This window comes from Nesoenas mayeri (assembly GCF_963082525.1).
Source record: "Nesoenas mayeri genome assembly, chromosome: 3".
Lineage (NCBI taxonomy): Eukaryota > Metazoa > Chordata > Aves > Columbiformes > Columbidae > Nesoenas > Nesoenas mayeri.
Window position 1 is genome coordinate 71,421,484 of NC_137544.1, and position 20,815 is coordinate 71,442,298.

The following is a 20,815-nucleotide window of genomic DNA, read 5'->3' on the forward strand; positions in this document are numbered from 1 at the left end:
CAGAATCCTGGGTTCTGAAAACAGGCTACTGACTTGACTGCCAGTTTGTTTGTGATTAAATATAAATATTTTGGATATTTTCTGTAAAATGTCAACTTCTTTAATAGTTATCATGTGCCCATCACTGTCAGGGACCAGTATTACAACATGTGTGTAAATTGCACATTCCTATGTGAACACACAAGGTTAACCAGATTATATTCTGACAGCAGAGCAAGAGAAAAAATGGTGCAAGTAAATGACGATGGCTCACTTTACCTGTAAATAAGATGCAGATGGCTGACAGAGTACAGTACAGACAGAGTACAGATTAGCAGCAAACAAATGAGACCTCAGAAGTCACCACTGGGGAGAAAAAGGAATGGAGGAAGGAAAGGAAAAGACAAAGCATTTCATTTTAATTTACAGCAATCAACGGCTATTCCTTTACTTCCTGTAATTCCATTTTGCTGCTAGGTAAAGATATCAAATACAGACACTTCAGTTCTGAGGCAAATTCCTCAAAACCTAATAAAGAAGGAAAACAAGTTTTACTACTGAGGAATCAAGGACCCGCTCCTTGCTTTTCTGCTGAAGGAGATGAGTGAAGAGTCTAAGCTTAAGGACTGAGCCATGTACTATACCTCTACTTCTTAGAAGTCTGTAAGTCTTCTTGGTCTCCAGCTCTCAGAGGTAATGTAACTAAATTCAATAAAGTGCATTTAATTAATTGATTAACTTTAATAGAGACTTTAAACAGGAAAGAACTGCCTGCTTATCCTACGTAACAGGATACTCAGGATCTTCCTTTGTTTTTCATTAAAAATAGGCTTTATTCATTTGAGTAGGCCTGTAGATGTAGGAATGCTGGATCTTTAAAAGGGTTGTGTCAGGTACTGGTAGAAGTTCAGCTGGAGCAAGTTGGAGCTCAACAGAGACTACAAACATGTCAGAGAAGTGGGGTCAGCTGCCCAATACTGAGTTCCAGACCTTCTGCTTCTGGGGTGCAAGTTAGCAAATTTAAAGCCCAATCTGGTACATCTACACTACACTGCCGTCTGCAGTGAAGAGGTATATAGAGCCTGATTAAGATTTCTCTCCCTTATCTCACAATGGATTTCAATATTTGAATGTATAAGTCTTTTCCCACGTGTGCTTATTATATTCACACAGACACCCAGAGTATAAAACATTTTCTTTTCCTTCAGAAAGAAAAATACCATGTAAATGTTAGGACTAGGTAAATTATTCATCAAGAATTTCACTGTTATCTCACAGAGAAAAAAGAAGAGTCTTCTTGGATAAACAGATTCCTTAAATCATGAACAGAGGAAATACAAGTTTCTGATGGGCTGAACAGCAGAACTGGTAATACAGAAGGAAGAGAAGTAACTTTGGCATTATGGTAGATTATCTGTTGAGGGAAACCATATGTTCTGAAAGTGATATGCCTTTTCCAGAGGAGGAAGAAAATAGATGACAACTACAATACCTTTAACAGATAGACTTCACTGTGGGATTTACAGCATCTTTAGAAAGTGTTTTATAGCTGACCCTTCAGCACCAAGGTTAAAGGCAATGTTGGCATGTTTCACTGGGGTTAGGAAGCTCAGCTACAATCACCAATGTGGGATGAAGTTCTGCCTCACTCTATAATCCATAAAGACCATTTCACTGGCAAACAACAGGCTGGTAAATTAAAACGAATTCCCAAATCCAAGTGCAGACAGGTGGCAAATCTAAATCTAGGAAGCTAAATTACCACTTCTGTAAATCTCTTGGCACAGTTAATGCCAGATTTACTTTTTTCACATGAAAAATTTTCAACTCCATCCTTGCTACTGGCACCTGAACTGAAAACACATGTGTAGCAAACAGGTCAAGTTAATCAACCGGGTCTGCTCTTTAACTGTTACAGAAGTTTCAGAAGTAGTGGGCTGTAGTTTGTGACTTTGTTATGGTGCCCAGTAGCTGCTGCAGCAAATGCTATTATTTTCTAAACCCTATTACAAAGATTTAAAAATATAGTGAAAAGTTTCTACTGCAATATGAAGGCAGGAAAGAGGTCTTTCACACAAAATAATTTCCAAAGGTGATGAAGAGGAGTGTAAAACTTTTGAAGTTTAATTTTTCATGGAGGATAAATTTTCCTTTCACTTTTATGTGTGAGGATGAGGTATAGCTTCACTCAAGTCAATAATTACAGATCTAGAAGTTTTACTGTAATGTAGAATAGGCATATGTGGTAGACAATAAGGCCTTCTCTCTTCCATACACTTTCAATCTCTCTATATACATTTATTCATTTACTAAAGGCTAGAATTAATGTATTATTCTAATATTTTTGTAGTACATCATTAACTACACATGAAGGAATACTGTATGTTGACACACATAAAAAGAGCCTGTGTACAGTAACACTATGATTTTCAAACCATGAACAGACATAGCTTATGGGAGTAGGCTCTCCCACTGTAAGAGATTATCAGGTTTGTGATCACCTGAGGAACCTGAATATACATAATTCTATGGGACCTGACAAGATGCATCCCAGAGTCCTGATGTAGTTGCCAAGCCACTCTCCCTAACATTTGAGAAGTCATGGCAGCCAGGTGAAGACCCTGGTGGCTGGAAAAAGGGAAACATCACACTCATTTTTAAAAAAAAAGGTGTAAAGGAGGACCCCAGGAACTACTGACCTCTCGGCCTCACTTCTGTGCCTGGGAAGATAATGGAAAAGATCCTCCTAGAAGCTATGCTGAGACACATGGAGGACAGGGAGGTGATTTGAAATAGCCCGCAAGGCTTCACCAATGGCAAATACTGCCTGACCAACCTAGTGGCCTTCTATGATGGAGTGACTACAGATGTCATCTGTCTGGACTTCTGTAAAGCCTTTGACATGGTCCCTCACAACATTCTTCTCACTAAATTGGCAAGATATGGATTTGATGGGTGGATTCAGTGAATAAGGAATTGGCTGGATGGTCACATCCAGAGAGTAGTGGTCAACAGCGCAACGTTCAGATGGAGATAGTTGAGAAGGGTTGTCCCTCAGAAGTGTGTACTGGGACTAGTACTGTTTAACATCTACATCAATTACACAGATAATACTATCAAGTGCACTGTCAGCATCTTTGCAGATGACACCAAGCTGAGTGGTGTGGTTTACACACCTAAGGGATGGGATGCCATCCAGAGGGACCTGGATAAGCTTGAGGAGTGAGCTCATGTGAACCTCATCGGGTTCAACAAGGCCAAGTGCAAGGTCCTACACATGGGTCTGGGCAACCTGCAGTCTCAATACAGGCTGAGGGATGAAGGGATTGAAAGCAGCCCTGTGGAGAAGGACTTCGGGGTACTGGTGGATGAAAAACTGGATATTAGCTGGCACTGTGCGCTCTCAGCTGAGAAAGCCAACAATATATAGGGCTCATCAAAAGAAGTTTGACCAGCAGGTTGAAGCAGGTGATTCTGCCCCTCTGCTCTAGTGAGACCCCCACCAGGAGTCCTGTGTCCAGCTCTGGAGCCCTCAGTAGAAGAAAGACACGGACGTGCTGGAGAGGGTTCGTTCAGAGGACGTGACAAAAACGATGAGAGGGCTGGAACACTTCTGCTGTGAGGACAAGCTGAGAGTGTTGGGGTTGTTCAGCCTGGAGAAGAGAGGGCTCTGAGGAGACATTATTGCAGCCTTTCAGTACTTAAAAGGGCCTATAAAAAAGATGGGTACAGACTTTTTAATAGGGCCTATAGTGACAGAACAAGGAGTAATGGTTTTAAACTAAAAAAGGGTAGATTCAGACTAGGTATAAGGAAGAAATTTTTCACAATGAGGGTGGTAAAACACTGGAATAGGTTGTCCAGAGGGGTGGTAGATGCTCCATCCCTGGAAACATTCACAGTTAGGCTGGACAGAGCTCTGAGAACTTCTGATTTAGTTGATGTCTCTTTAAAGGTTCCTTCAAAAATCAGCTGTTCTATGATTCTATGATATTGTGATAAAAATAATGAGCAAACAATGTTCTTGTTTATCATACAATATCCCTGTAAACAGATTGTAAGCCTCTCAATATCAGTGTTTCCCAGCATCACACATGAGACTGGTGCCTGAGGAGAGCCATAGCCAGTGGGACTTCCTGCAGATACAAGTCACACTGCACAGATCTGGTTGTTTACATGATTCTACACTGTACTAAAACTAGACTGTAACTGTAAAATAACATATTTGAAGCCAAGTAAATTGCTCTTTTAAATTTGATTTGCTTATCTGTTGATATTGCCCCAAAAGATAACATCCTGACATGATTCTCTACAAATACTCCCAAGCTGAAATTGTATTCTGATGTAGACATGGTGTGGTGGTGACAGACTGAGAGACTTCTTCCCTCATGATCCCTTTTTGAAAGGGATTTTACATGTGCACTAAACTTCCCCATGAAAAAAAAAATAAAAAAATAAAAAAAGGCCTCCTCTGTGTCTGCATTATCCCTCCTCTCTTGAGTCTTCTTTGCATAGAGCCAGGGGATAGGCAAGGAGTTGCTAGATGGCCATGTGCTTTCCTGTTTCATGTGGAGATGGATTACCAGTAAATTCATCAAAAGTTTAGCAGGATAGCTGCAGTTTACATGAGGTTGTAACAGACCATAAACTTTTTGTTTCCACCTGTGTGCTTCCAGTTTCTTCAGAAATATGAGATACCCTGTTAATAGGCGTGTTGCATTCTGCTGAGTTTTAGTTGTGTATAGAGTACACCTATAAGAGTGCTGGAACTAGCTAAAAAAATCCTTTTGGGGGCATCCTTAGAGATTTCATCCTACATATTTCACGGACAAAGAGAGTAACTGAGTCAAATACAGAGAGATAGATATCCATAAAATATCAAAACCACTGAAAATAAAACATATTAAAATGCATAACAAGAATTAATAAAATAAAACCTCTCCTTTTTCCACTTTATTCTGCTACATTTTGTTTTCAGGAGGAGAACTAGGGCTTTTATATCATTTCACTAGATTTTGCAGCCATATGGTCAAACAGAGAACACAGTGACTAAGTGATAGACTTCTAGCCTCAACAATCTGCATTTGAAAAGGAGTGAATCTATATGTTTTTCTCCTTCACTTTCTCCTTTTTTCTTTTTTTTTGGTGGTGGTGGGGTCCTATACCACTTGCTACAATACTTGTCTTTTTTGCATAGGACCTCGCATTTAGGGAAACACTCTGTACACAGAAACCGTCTGCCTTCCTGACAGTACAGGAAGCTTAGAGTCTACTTATTAAAAAGAGCCTGTCCCAGAAGTTAATCTACTGTCTTAGCTTTCACCGGTAGGTTTTGGATCTATGCACACTACAAAATTGGAGAACATCTATGTTTAACTAAAGTACATACAGACAGGTAAATCTAATACAAACTTTTTTCCTAAGTCAGATGCATCTATTTACAGTAAGGTAGTGCCAAGATTGCTGCAGTCTAATTCTTTACAGGTCTCGTTTCTGAAATTGCTCGCTACACATTGCTGAGGCCCATTAAAATTCAGCATCAGTGGCACAGAGGTTTGTGATCTTTTCTTTATCTTTAACCTCTACGTCACCTAAGATACTGACATAGACAAGGTTCTGGACCAGCTGTTTTCACCGATCAGGCAAAATCTTCTTTCTTCAGTTGAAAGAGTAAGAAATACAGGATCTACTGTTTTACAGGTGCTAGTCATTTTATGCATATATGATTCTTATGCACTTCGTACAGGAAATCCTTCTGCAAAGTAAAAATACCAGACAAGAGGTGAGGCTGTTCATGCAATATGCTCTTACAAATGAACTGCATCGGTCTTAATGTGCTTGATCACATCCAGTTTTAAAAGTTTGGCATAATCAGTATTTTACTATTTGGAGGAGAATCTATAAAGAGGAGGGAACAGAGAGTACTCAGTTACATTCATACTCATTTGTATATTGTTTATGAGTCTCACATAAGCTTATTACTGTAAAGGGAATAAAATCAGGTGCTGATTTGGCTCACTAGCTACAGTAGCCCTTTTTTTTTTGAGAGAAGCCTTCAATTCAATTTCTCGCTGGAATGGATTTCTCGCAAATAAGGATAATCCTTCATTTAGTGTTTACACACTTGGTTACCTCTTAGCATTCTTCCCTGTCATATCAGGTTTTAAAATTTTATTTAAAATTGCCAGAATTCATTTATGCATTAGTTAGTTTTATTATAGTTATGGACGAGCTGGCATTCAACAAATTTAGCATTAGGAAAGAATAGTCATGATTTTATCAGAATATAACAGGATCCATACCCAATTTTACCTCCATTTTCCTGTGACGTGTTACTGTTCATGCAGAAACACAGCCAGCCAGCACAAAATGAGTATCTGTACTAGCAAAAAATAAACTATTTCTTTTTTACTCTTCCACCTCATCTTCCCCCTTCTCACCTCAGCTAAACACAAATACTCAGGCCCCTTAAGTAATTTTATCAGAGAACAAAGGAAAAAATAGATTATAGCTAACTATGCAGCCTTCCTGAAGTATACAGGAAGATTCTGCTCACTGCACAAACTTAAGATGCAAGTTTATCAGTTATATTTTAAATAAGAAAGCTACAAAATGTCAGTTCTCTTTAATGGAATTTACAAATTGAGATACGCTAGAAAGAGGTAAAAGCAGAAGAGAAACTGGAGTCAAACTAAAGGAAAAAAATTCTAGCATAGTATAAATATATTAAACAAAACTACACAATTTGTAGAGACAAAAGAAATTCAGATGTTAAAAGAACCTTAATCTAGCTATTTAATTCTAGTTGAAGTAAATAAAGCCTATAGATTCTGATTTCCTCTTTAAATTACTGTTTTGCCAAAAATGCCAAAGTCAGTCATCTTAGCCCTCAATACTGGCTCTGAATTTCAGGAAACCTTTTTACATTAGCAAAAACGCAGCACTGAGGTAGAAGGTGACAGCAAAACCAAAGAGGTGACCTGCTGGCTTCTCTTTCTGATCACAGTTTAGAATCTGAACAGCCTCGTCCTGCGTTCTTCTTAATTGGGTTAGCAACAGGGAGAAGGTGAAACCAGGTGTAACATACTAGAACATCAACACAATAACTATGAATGCACGTTAAAGAATTGTTAGTGTGGGGTCAAGATCTGCAGGTAAATTAAGAGAAAAATGAAAAAAAAAAAGAAAAAGAAGGTCTCTTGACACTATTCCAAAAGCCTGAGAGTGAGGAACATCAGTTTATTTTTAAAATCCACCTGCAATAAATGATCTTGTACATCACCATCAAGAGTTGATGGGATTTTCTGACATTTTTTCTGAAAACAACAACAACAACAACACAAAACAAAAACAAATAAACAAAAACAAAACAAAAGAACAACGAACACCAGGCATGAGGGAAAAATGCACAGATTTGGAGGGATTTCTTCTACAATGAGGTAGAATAGAGACCTGGTTATAGTTCTTTTAGAGGTAAACAGTTACTTTAAAATGTTTTTAATTAATCACCTTAAATAGCAATAATGAATATCAAAATATAATAATAATGCTATAGAAATTACATCAGCTTCTTAACTGAGATAAGGTACACTTTTAAGAAAATAGTTTGGCATTTGCTACTTCTGCTACTACAATACACTAAGTAAATATAGGGGTTTTTTCCTCCTGAGCCAGCTGGTGCATTGGTTATTCCAGCACCTTAAAAATTAGGAAAAAATTACTGACCCTTTAGAATTGTTTAATATTCATCATTATGAAAAATGTTGAAATAATGTAGTGCAAGCATGGTCTCTCTGTACCCACAGCTATCTAAGGAATATTACTGGGAAGACAGAAGTTTGGCTGTACTTTAATAAAGAAAGCAAATTAGAAGAGTTCTGCACTGGGACATCTGAATCTCAGTGGCAGCTGCCATATTAAAAGAAAAAAACCCAGTGTCACAGTCCAAGATTTGTTTGTACTGTAATACATTTCAGCATCCATCCACAGCACATTATGGTCTTACCGAGTAGAAAAAGGGATCCAAAAGGTAGAGATAAATATATGGGGAGGGGTCACCAAAAAGGGTTTACCTACACATCCAGCTTAAGATGGCAACCGAGTAGATACGGCTCTAATGTTTAAAATGCTGACAAACACTCATTGTCTCTCCTTTCAGCATGAAAGGTGAAGAAACTTTAGAGAGGGCCTTTCTGAGGGGAGGAATACTGCACAGAGACAGACGGAGCTGCCAATAATCAATGTGCCAAAAGTTGTAACCCAAAGATATGCTCCCTTTTCATGTCTCTGGCCAGCATAGCACCCTTTTGTGATCCTATGGTCTGCATGTATACCAGCAGAGGGAAAGAGCTATCCCTCTCCAGTTACAGCCCAAACTAAAGCTGAATAAAGCTGTTTACCTATCACATCACCCCAGAAAGGTTCATGCATCTAAACAAAAACCTATAAAAAACATGAACAGAAATAGCACAAGACCTATAAAAGAATGAAACGGATAAAGTCCATAATCTGGTGTATATGTATATGTGATCCCATGCCACCCAATGGTAAGTGGTCCAAATTTCTAAGGATTTCAGGAGAAGGAGGTGTTATGAAATACAGGATCTATTTATCAAAAGATCCTTGATTATGTTTCAGAGAATGTGCAATGTTACACAAAAGCAATTCAAATGCATCTTGTATTTTGGACAAAACAAGTGTTACTCTGAGCACAGTAGCCAGTCCCAGGCTCTCAGTGATCTACTGAAATATACATTAGGGGTGATCTCAGGACTGCATATAAATATCTGAAGGGAGGATGTACTAGAGACAGAGCCAGGCTCTTTTCAGAGGTGCCTTGTGACAGGACCAGAGGCAACGGGCACAAACTGAAACACAGGAGGTGCTGTCTGAACATCAGGAGAAACCTTTTTGCTGCGAGGGTGACTGAGTGCTGGCACAGGTTGTGCAGAGAGGATGTGGAGTCTCCATCCCCAGAGATATTCAGAAGGACACGGTCCTGGGCAACTGGCTCCAAGTGGCCCTGCTTGAGCAGGAAGGCTGAACCAGATGGCTTCCAGAGGTCACTTCCAACCTCAACCAGTTTGTGAGTCTGTCCTTCTGTGATACCACAGCAACCACCAGAACAGGATACACTGAGCACCACCCGTATTCCTAGGGACACATCTATGTTCTCTAGCAAAAAGGGTTCATGAGACATTTGATTCAGGTAAAAGTCTAACCTGAAAGTAAAATTGGTAATTGTTTGCCTTTTCATCTATGACTGTTGTCATCCAGGCTGGAGAAACCTACTTTAGGCTTCACATTAATGGGCAGTTTTATTTCACAGCTTGACTTGAGGTGGTACATAACAATGAAGTAATTTTCCCTCTTTCCAGTAATTGGTGTTTTTTTTCTAGCTTTTAAGACATTTTATAACGTGCCATCTCACTGAAAACACATACTGAAATAAATATTATAAATCATGCAGAGAAATCTCAGAGCTTCTAATAAAATTAGGAGTTAAAATATACTTTCTTCTCCTATTAAAATGAAAGAAAAACCTATATGTTATTTTTTTCAACACAGAGGCAAAACTGTTTTCTTTGCATAGTTTATTTTGCATGAAAGAATTGCTGTTCCTGTCTTTTGGAATGGATAGAATAATTTTCTTCATAAATCAAGTACGTATTGTTTTCATTTAGTGTATATAGATAAATTAAACAATTTATGTCCAATGTACTGAAATTTGTCTTAAGGGATATTGGAAAAAGAAATAAAAGAGGTAGCTGTAAGCCTGTATAAAACTATATCAAGTCTTCTGTTTTCTCCCGGCTGTTGTCTTCAGGTGGAGCTTGGCACTTTGGAGGCCAGCCGCAATGGCAGTGTCATGGTGTAATGCAGGCGAAAGAGTGAGGTTGTCCTTTACAAGGTCAAGTGGGAAGTGAGACTCAGAGCCAAAGGAAGAAGTGGAGAATACAGAATAAAATAGTTATAAAATAATTTTGAGGTCACCCAGTGTTGAGCTTTCTTACTCCTATAAGAACCATAGTATCTTAAACAGGTATTGGAGCAGCCTCCCCACGGTGTGGCTGGATTGGGCAGAATCTAGCATATCATCAAAGAAAACAGACCTTTTAAGATAGAAATGTGGGCATTGTGTTTTGTTTGGTTGGTTGGTTTTTCTTCTGATATTCATATTACTAAAAGCAATGAAGACATTGGCTGAGTGATGGCAGAATCAGACCTGCAGACTCCATGTGATCCTTCTTATGAAAGTTCCACCAGTAATTCTGAGTCAGCTCAGCACTAAATTTATGTAACGCTCATGCCTTGCTCCAAGTCACTGCAAGCAATAGGAGAGCAATAAGGAAGCCTAGATGACAGAAATTCCTTACATGCATGACATCTATGGAACTACAGTAAAAGTACTAAAAATAGCAGCTTCCTTGGTCAGGCCAATTAGTGATAGTTTCTCCTTTGCTATGATGGCAAAGGATCGTCTTCTGCAATTCTGTGAGACAGATTTTGTTATTGGAAACTGTTCAAACTATTTAACACATATGACCTGTAAAGGTTTTGTATCTACTTTAGCATGGAATTGTGCAGGAACTACAAATGCCACTAGGAGACAGGACTTACTATCACAATATGGTCCTGCACGAGGAGTCTCAGCAGTTCATATTTAGCAGGCCTGTCACTGTCAGATCAGATCAGGAGAGAAGTGATTGCACAAAATAGTACATTTGCCTGTGGAGCAGGTAGGGAAAAGATCGGAATACGCCTGATTTCTCACTGGGATCTGGGCACATCTGGGCTTGTGCTATACAACAGAATAATATACTTGTATCTTGAGATGTTCCCTCACTCTCAAAAAATACTGGTTCACTACAAAAAAAATAAGCTTATGATTAAGTGTGATGACTTAATATTACTAATGCAGAAGGATTTCCTGACTCTGTGGAAACCATGAGAAAAAAGAGTTCCGAGACCTCTTTTTCTCTGCACTGGTCTTCTCAAAACAACATTAACATCGGTGACCAGTGGTGGTAATTTAGATGTCAGAATTGAGACATTTTTCATTATTTATGTGGAAAGAAGCACATATATTGAATACCTGTAATTTCCTGTAAGTACTACTTTTATCAGCCAAATGCAGGGAAATCGAGCTATCTTTGTACTAACAAATTCATTAGCAGGAACCCAACAATGAATAGTTGCTTTGCCTTCATTAGTTCTACCAAGGAGCATTACAATGTTCTACCACATTACAATGGTAACTTTCCTGTGTATAGTATTCAATATAAGTATTTTAACACATAGTGTTTGTCGTGTGTTAGCTAAAAGGTATCAAAAATATTTTTATTCTCACAGCAAACACGTCATCTAGGAGGGGCAAATACCTACATCATCCAGTCTCAATAATTCAATCACATTTTTAATATCTCCCTGGCCTGTGAATGAGATCACTCTGTATCACGTTGCAGTCCACTGGGTGAAGTTTGTTTTGCAGTTTATCTTCAAAGGACAAATTGATTTTCTGTAACCTGTTTGCAATATCACCCCAGCAGTGGTAACCAGCAGAGGGGAGAAGCTGACTCAGCAGTGGTAAGGGCTCGACAGTTGTGGAGGTGCCACTTGTCCCTTTCTCTTTCAGTGAGCCTTGCTCCCATGCAGTGAGCGGTGCTCTTTTCTTTCTCTGTCACCAAGCCAGGATGTAAGTAATGAATTCCAGGAATAATGTGTAATCTGAAATGAGCAGTGGTGTGAGGTGGTGCGCTGTGGAATGGAGCTTCACAATGTCATATTAAAAAAAGGGAGATCAAAAGTAAGGTGCTTTTTTACTTGATATTACTGAAAATCTCTGCTAAGTTTGTATTCATTAAAAAGAAAGCACTTTATTTGAATAATTCTATTAAAATTCAGTTAGGACATAAGAACTCTAAGAACACGTTAAAGATCTTTCTTCCTATGAAATATGAAAGTATCAATTCAAGATACTATAGTGTCATCTATTAGGAAGACCACTTAAACGATCTATGACCTGTTATTTGTCAGTCACTGGGAAGCACTCGGAGGACACCAGCACTTTTCCCTTGCAGAACTGTGATGTACCACATAGCCTGCGCTAACTGACAAGCTACCTAAGTGACAAGCTTTTCATGCTGCGAGAGAAACAAAATTCATCAGATGCCCATGTCTTTACTAGTTTTAAGATGAAAGGCAATAGATGAAAGCAATATCCCTAATATGACAAATGATGAAAGAGCAATTCTGCGTCAGAGACAGTCTAACAAAAGCCATGAATTCCTCCGGAATGCACAGGGCAGGGACAGCAACAGGCCTGTGTGCACCAGCTGCTGGATGAAATCCAGGTGTGCTGTCAGTGACAGAAACTAAGTTTCATCTCAGCTTCAGGGAGGTAAATCGGATCCGTATATAACTCCCCACGTCTGAAAAGATCTGAAATAATAACGCGAGCCATAAGGAACACTTGAAAACTATAGAAGCAGTTGTGCAAAACACCTTTGGTGCTTGTAATAGAGGACATACTGAAAGCTCAGCCAGCACTACCAACGACAGAATGTGAAGAATTACCAAACAGTAATGAATCATGAGTGCCTGCCATAGAAATGTCCTCACCACAGCAACTGGGGCCGAGTGGGGAGACCTAAAGTCAATTTACCATGCTTCAACCCAGATTCTCACTCCGGTTGAATTTTGTGTTATGACAAACAGATATCAAGTCAAATGTTACTGACCTGTATATCAGGACTATGTGACAGAGTCAGTTATGTTGAAAAAGTGTGGTTTGTGTGTAGAGCTTAGTGCATGCCAGTTGGCAGAATCAGGCCTTGCATTCGCAGATATGCATTTTCCTTTCCACTATGGAGTTAATGTGAATGTTACCACTGCTACAGCTTCAAAAAAAGAACTGCAAGGGTGGGGGCTGTTTGTTTGTTTGTTTGTTTTCTGGAAAGAGGAATACTCTAATTAGCTGAATCATGGCCACTGAAACAAATTCCAGCATTGTTTGTATATGAAATAAATATTTTTAAAAGCTTAAAAGCAACAAAATATGTAAACCAGGGAGAAAGTAATGGGTAAAATCTTCAAGCTATTTCAAGAAAGTTGCTGGCAGGCTTGTAGGTGGTCTACATAAGACTCGCACATTCCCGTCTTTCCAGACATGGATTTGTGCTTGATTAATTAGATAAACTATGGAGAGGTGATACTTTTGCAATGACTGGTGTTTTCTTGTAATTAAATCAATCTAGTATATATCTTTTAAAAAGCATTAGGTCATGAAATGTTCATAAAACACCGACTTAAGTGTCAACTGGAAAATTACAAATTTAATATTTAGATGGATGTCTTTGATAAAAATCAAAACAGTGTGCTCTATAATTTCATAGACATAGTATCATCAATTTAGTCTGAGCATCGTATAAGAAAATAATGCTATGCAAATAGGCATGGCAGTTAAATAAGGTTTTAGAATAAGACTGTTTAAATGAATAAGTAATATTTTAAAATGTCAGTCAACACACCATGAAAAAATAAAGCTCAATTTAATTAGGTTGGTCATTTGTGGCTTAGGTAGGAAAAGGATTAGCATGTAGAGTAAGTTAAGGCTGTCCAAAGCTTTGTGTGGGTTTTACACAGGTATTCACTTTCATCTCAGTAAAAGAATTAGTGTAACAAATGCTGGCTTACATGGTGCTTTGCTGCTTATGGCACAAGAGAGCTTCTCAAGAAACTTGCCAGGTAAAGGTCAGGCACAGTTTACAGAGAATAAGAAAAAAAAAATCAAGATATTTTTAAAAATGGCTTTGCTGAAAAATCCATAGTATGGTGGCTTTTTCAGAGTTTGCTTATGTCAACTGTATTTTGACTCATTTCTCTATAAAAGAAAAATAATTGTAGTACCAGTAGAGAAGATGCCTACCAGCAATCGCTGGCATAGTCCAGTGGGATTAGAGGGACAAGATAGAGGGTTTGGGGTAACGTATTAACTTACATGACTTTTTTTTTTTTAATGTGCACAGAAGTCAAGTGATTGATAGCAACATTGTCAGTCTGACATAACTTCCATACTGTAGATGGCAATGTATCAAAGAAAGCAGAGTAGATACAATCCACTCGCTCGGAGGACCACACTTTTGCCTGGCATTAATGCAGGGAGGCTTCTGCAGAGTACTGAAAAATAAATGGGGTGTAGTACATACTTCAGCCTTCCCCAGGTGGAATTATTTCCTGTCTCCTTGGAAGATGGATCAGAAAATGAGAAGAAGAGAGGTCACAAGGGCCAGGCACATGTCAAATCTGCACCTAATCTTCATAACCTCAGGACTGAAGTGATAGTACTTATTTATAAAACAAAATGACTGTTGTACAGCACATTCATGGTGATAAGTGTGGCCATATTGCACTTTGGAAGTCCTCAGGACTGCTAGTCCAAACTGCTGGAAAAGCATACTCACGGTTCTCAATTACTGTGCAATGATCAAACAAGAGATGAAAAACAAAATAAAATATTTTCTTTGTTTTGGGGAAAAAGTAACAAAAACCCTAAGTGCAAATTATTTTCATAGTCAAGTATTACTTTAAAACTAAACAGACAAAAATTATTATTTTATCATGGAGTTATGGGGTATTCTTGGAACGCAATAAGGAGACTTATTTTATTTTTTAAGTCTCCAAAATGAAGAACACTATTTAGCAGAATCTGTAAAAACTGAAAAGTTATTAAATTTAAGTCTACTTAATACAAGGTACATAATGATTCCAAACCAAACTGTACAGGTATGAAAGGCATCATTTCCAAAACTGGGCATACTAAAGGAAGCCACTGGGTCTAGCAGAGGACACATGTTCTGAGCTGTCATTGCAATGTACAAGGTTCAAACTCATGTAGTGTGTGATTTATGAGAGAAGGACTCTGAGTGTCCAGTAGCACAACCACTGAAATACCTGCAAAGCTTCATACTACTGCACATTCAAGTCAAACAAAACTCTCTTGTTTTAGGATGCAAACCAAGCCTGACAGATTTCCTCTAACGTTTTGTCCTGGCACAATAATTTTCCCTTGACTTAATGTGGCGTCTACGCTGGAGAGATTAATATTCTCAACCACACAGACCTTCAATCCCTCCTTGTCTCATTCCTTAATCAAGGACATTGACTTCAAGTCTCTCTGTGGCCTCAAAAACTGCTCCAGGCTTTGTTTTAGCTTCTGTAATTTCAACCCTTTAGCACACATGAAGTTCTATAGATTGTGCCTACTACCAGGTTAATCATTAGTCCTTAAAATATAAAGTTAAGAACATCATTACAAGATCTGAGCTCTAGTATGCTATGTTTTCCTCGTGTTCTGCAAATAATGGAGATAAGTCAATGAAGGTTTCACAAGCCTTTGAGTTACTCTACTCAACATAAACAGCAAGAAAATATTTAAGTAGAAATACATATATACATAGCCACATGTATGCAAAAATAGATAAAATTAGATTTATCATTTCCATATACTTCAAAACCTTGAAACAAGCAAGCAGAAAAGCTTACCCTTGTCAATGTCAGTGTTCCTTGTTTACACACATTGCAGCGGACCCTCAGTTTCCCAGGTTTCACAGCTTGGCAGAAATATTTGCAAAAAACATAAAAACTGTTGTAACTAGCTGCACCTGTCAGGAAGAAAAAAAAAATGCTATATACTGGAAGTCAGTAACAAACTGTAAAGAAATGTTTCTATTTGGCTTTATAAGTGATAAGTAAAAAAAAAAAAAGTTGATTAATTTTAAAGCCTGAAGAGAGCATTGTGATCATATGACCTCGCCTGGTCTAGTTCTTAACACCTCTCAGTAACTTCTGCTTCTTGATCAATAGTTATTAGGTGAACTACACTGTAACCACCAGAAAATGCATCCTGTCTTGAGTTTGAGCTTATCACTGATGAGCACCAACTGTAATCTTTGGCAAGTGATGTATGAGATTAATTACCACAGCTCTCCATAATTTGCATTTTACTTCCTGTCTAAATTTGTCTAGCTGCAAGTTTTAGTGAGTTCAAATTGCATGAAAATTTCCTTGGATGAAGTTTAAAAGATTAGTGAGACTGATTTCACAGCAAGAAAACAAATATTTAATTTAGCAAATTTAGTTTTATTCATGGAAGACTGGGAACAGTTCCTTTATTCTTGCTGGCAGCAGTATAAGATAGCAAAGTTTGTAAACTGCTGCCAAGATATTAGGCCAAGTAAATTTTTCAAGGAAAATGAAATGAAACACATTCTGTTCTGTGCAACTATGGAAAAGAAGATGATATGCAGAGAATTGTGTAACCCTGGGGCAATGCTAATGAATTTGATTTCATATGCAATCCTGATCCCTGTTTTGATTAAACCACTTTTTAGGAAGGCTATCGTTATTCCTCAGAAAATGATGGAATATTCATATCATGGGTTTAATCTATTCTAGCCATCTCCAAGTTCAGACACTCAAGCTTATTATCAGAAGTTGAACTGTGATCAGAATATTGTTTTTACCAGATTTTGTCCCAATATCAAGAGGAATGGTTGTGGAGGTGTGACTCACTAGCAGTGGTGAACTTTAGAATCAACAGCAGTCCTTTAGAGATCAGAAATTTTTTACTGTCTTCTTCCCCATTCTTCTATTTCGCCTGCATTTATCAACAAGATACTTTCTAAATATATTTGATTCCTAACATGGTACCGCAGTAAATATGAACTGGAATAAAATTTTTAAATGTGACTGACTTGCTTTATTTTTACATGTTCTTCACACGATAAGGGTAAGACCTTGTGTTCTAACAATGAAAATGCTAACCAATTTCATGGTACACCTATTCATACGTGTCCTATACATGTGCAATTAGTTTCCAAAACTCAACTTCAGAGAACTATGCTGTCCAAAAAGCTTTTTTTCTAAGAAAAAAAGATTTAGATGTCTTCAAAGATGTATAAAGAAAGAAAAAAAAAGAAAAAAACTGTAACACATGGAAAGGATAAGCATCTCAAACTTTTTCAAGTTTTCATAAACATAAGCTACATAAGAGTACATCAGTGATGTCTCTAATATCAGTTTTAGTCAACTGATCGATCACCTATTTTCATTGTGCTTCCCTGGGGAACAGTAAACACCATAGAACATAAATCATAACAGAACTCAAGTGATTGGTTTTTTAAATTAACACACATTCATACATTTGCACACATACAGACTCTTTATATAAGTGAAACTCAGAAGATTGAGAGCACACTTCTCAAACCAGTCTCTAACAGCTGTGAGATGAAAACAGTTCCACTAAAGAAAAAAGGCATGCGATGAATTATTTAATATATGGTACAATGTTGAGAGGTGATTCCCAATTAAATATGAAAATTTTTGGACATTTGCATCTCTAATCACTCATATTTTGCTTGAGCTTCCTAACACTAGAACAGAGAACACATCCAGATTTTACTCCATTTGAGCTAGAATCCACAACAAAAATCTAAACTACAGCATAGCAGCTGAGGAGGAGTACACTTGTAAATTACTGAATTTTACTTTTGGCAGTTCCTCTACGCAGGATCAGCAGGTCAATCAATAAAACAAAAAGACAACACCTTTGGCACAACTGAAAGGAAATACTACACAATGTAAGTAAGCAAGAATGCTATTGCTAACAGAAGTCCACAATAAACGAGATTATTTCAGCCCCTTATTCCTGACTCAATCTCAAGTGCAGGAAGTGAGACCAGAGCCCTTCACCTATTTTGGTATCACTCGTCCTCTCCCATTGCTCTGATTTCTTATATGGGTGGTCTAATGAGACTAGGAGACTGCTGCTTCTGTTCCTAGTACTTACTGTCCTAATTTGGTCCTACTCTCCAGGATTCCTGCCATCACACTAATGAAACCCTTCCAGTCAAACAGAACCATCTTAATGAGTACATAAGCCCTTACAGAATACAATATTTTGTTAATTGGGCTGATGCCTTTCCTGATCCAGTCTTCCACTCCCTAATGTCTTGTGTCCTTGTCTCACATTTTATACCAAGTTTATTTCAAAAAGTAAACTGCTTGTCTCAGGAATCATGCTTTCTGCCTGCTTTGTGTTCTTAGCTCATTCCATCTGGACCAAAGATAAAATTACATTATTGGATAATACTCTGCAAAAGATTCACAGGATAGCATGGCATAAATCAGCATGACTGAATACTGCAGTAAAAAACAGAAGTCACAGAAGAGGCCTAAAATGAAACATATTGTTGATTTACTATAGAGGATAAATCTTATGCATTAGCTTGATATTTACTCCATGCAAAAATAGACTACGTTAACTCAATATTCATTTTTCTTAGCACTTTCCATTTTTTTCCTTTTTCATGAATATAAAAAGTACCCCTAAACACATCCCCTATGTACAAATTTGAAATATAAGAAACAAATGTATAATATAATGTGTCTGCAGCAGTTAAGCAGCACAGATCTATTCAGAGACGCAGAATAACTTCGGTAATGTCTGCTATGGCAAGGCTGCTGGAGAGGCACAATGTAACAAGAGGAATGTTCTGATTTTAGGAGGAAACTGTAAATGGAGCTTTTCAGCAATCCATTCACCATTTTATGCAGATGTGCTCATCTCATTCTCACAAAGTGCAGTTACTTCCTTAGGTGTATGGCCTGAGCAGCATCACCAGGAGCAAAGAATGAATTAAAAATGCAGATACTAAAAGTCGGCATACAGTACAATACTGATGGCCAGCATCTTTTCTGACTTGTTAATGTCATTGTGTATTTTAGCATGGCCCTTGGCTGAGACTGGATCCCATTGAATCTATTTTCAGAGGGGAACTGAAAGCAACAGGAAAAAAGAAATCTGCTTTTTGCACCAGCTTTGACATAGCAATATTAACAAGAAATGTAATTATGGAACCCTGCCAGTAATCACTAAAATACCTGCAGCACCAACCTTAGAACCTCAACTTTTCTCACTCAGTCATGGTCTATAAGCTTTCATAAAGCTTCACATTAATATTTTATAGTACTGGCAAGTACTGGCATTCAGGAAGAATGTGCAGATGCAGCAAATTACAAGTTTAAAAAAAAAAAAAAAAGGAAGTCCCTTTGCATATGCTGATTCTGATACTGAACGTGAGTGTTAACACCATAAATAAATAAATAAAATCATAACTACTAGTCCTCCTTGCAGTTACATACATTGATGGGTGAAGGAAAACTGAGGGAAAACCAAATGTGTTGTATCTGAAATCTCACTTTTGAGGTCCATATGCTAAATATCTATTTGTGGGGCAAGGGTCCCATAATAGTCACCTTTGACCGTCAATGATTCATCCGGTGGTCTGAACACTCTCTTCTAGCTTTCCCACACCAGCTGGTACATCAGCATGTCTTTTGAGAAGCCATTTACTTTGCGTCTCTTATCCTTAAAGATAATGCAATAAGGATCTGTCATTATGTTTACAAATATTTAACTTTAATTTACTGTAAGTTTACTTCTGCAGTCATAAAGAATCCATAAGCTCCTTCCCCTGGTCTTCTGTTCTAGTAATTCAATATCTTTATCTTTAAAAAGACATGCCTTATTTTTACATTTAATTTTCTGTGCTGAAATTTAACAATTATATCCTCTTCTTTCCACCGAAGATATGGAAACCAATTTATTTTCTTTTTATTTGCAGAAGGTTTTTGTATTGGTTTTCTATTTCATGGGCTAGTCAAACCCAAGATGGTCATTCCTTTGTTATATGTTATACTCTCTAGAGCTCAAAACATTTCTCCTGGATTTTTCTTTAAATAGTGTGAGGTGCAGCTTCCTAACCTTGTCATAACTTTTCAGCTGAAGTCTTTCTAATTCTGAACACAATAGGGTTCTTTCTTTTTCTTTAAGACATCTTGAAGGTTATACTTCTGCTTATCTGTTCCTATATAATATCTTGCTTACCGTTATGGGCATAACTTAATTGGTTCCTTTGGTTTCTGTTCAGTCTATGATCTAAAATGAACCTCCAAACCCTTGTCTACTTTATCTGTTGTAACCCATTCTGTATTTGTGCTGCTGAACACTGCCAGCCAAGTGCAATACCCTGTGCTGGCCCCTACTGAGCAGTATGGTGGTTTTCTCCAGACTGTACTTCCAATTTGTCATGATAATCTTATATTCTCAGGCTGTTCTCCAGCTTATCCACAGTCCCTCCTAGCTTGGTGATGTCTACAGCTTTAATAAGTAATGTGTTTATTCCATTGTCCAGATCATTAATGAGAATATTGATTAATATCAGATGTAGGGCAGACCTATTCAATATAACCCTCCATTTTGATGATGAACTACTAACAACTATTCTCCACCTATTAGGAGACAAGTTGACAGCAACCCTACTGTATTTTTATCTAAGTTCAGACCCCTAATTTGCTAATGACAGTATCATGCTAAATTGTCTGAAACCTTACACTGGTGAATATGTGTTATCTGTTCACTTCTTCTCCCCACAGATCTGGGGTTTTTTTGATAAATTTGTGCTGGTTTTTACTCTTGTTCTTGGATTCTTTCAGGTATTCAAGTGTTACATTTTGCCTTGAAGCATTTTCAAGAACTTCAAGTAATCTTTTAGTTCAAAATTCCTAGTCTTTCCCATTACTTTTTAAAAATGTCACCAGATGCCCCCTCTATTCTTCCTATATATTATTTATTTCCTGTGAGTTCTAGATGTTATTCCAAGAGTGCCGAGATTCCATTAAATAAGGAAGACATTTACTTTGAAAGAATATAAATTATTACATACTAATGTTTCATAAAGCAGCCAATTTAGAATTATCCATGTAGGAGCAAGCA

The 20,815-nt window shown here is 37.7% G+C and overlaps 1 protein-coding gene across 1 annotated transcript in view; it reads right to left on the reverse strand.

The window, feature by feature from the left end:
• PRKN (parkin RBR E3 ubiquitin protein ligase) overlaps positions 1–20,815 on the reverse strand; it is a gene marked incomplete at both ends in the record, with an annotated part of 576,161 nt that overhangs the window by 435,568 nt on the left and 119,778 nt on the right. Inside the window, 1 exon segment of the mRNA XM_080341443.1 lies at positions 15,523–15,641. Within this exon segment, the coding sequence (XP_080197569.1) occupies positions 15,523–15,641 (119 nt within the window).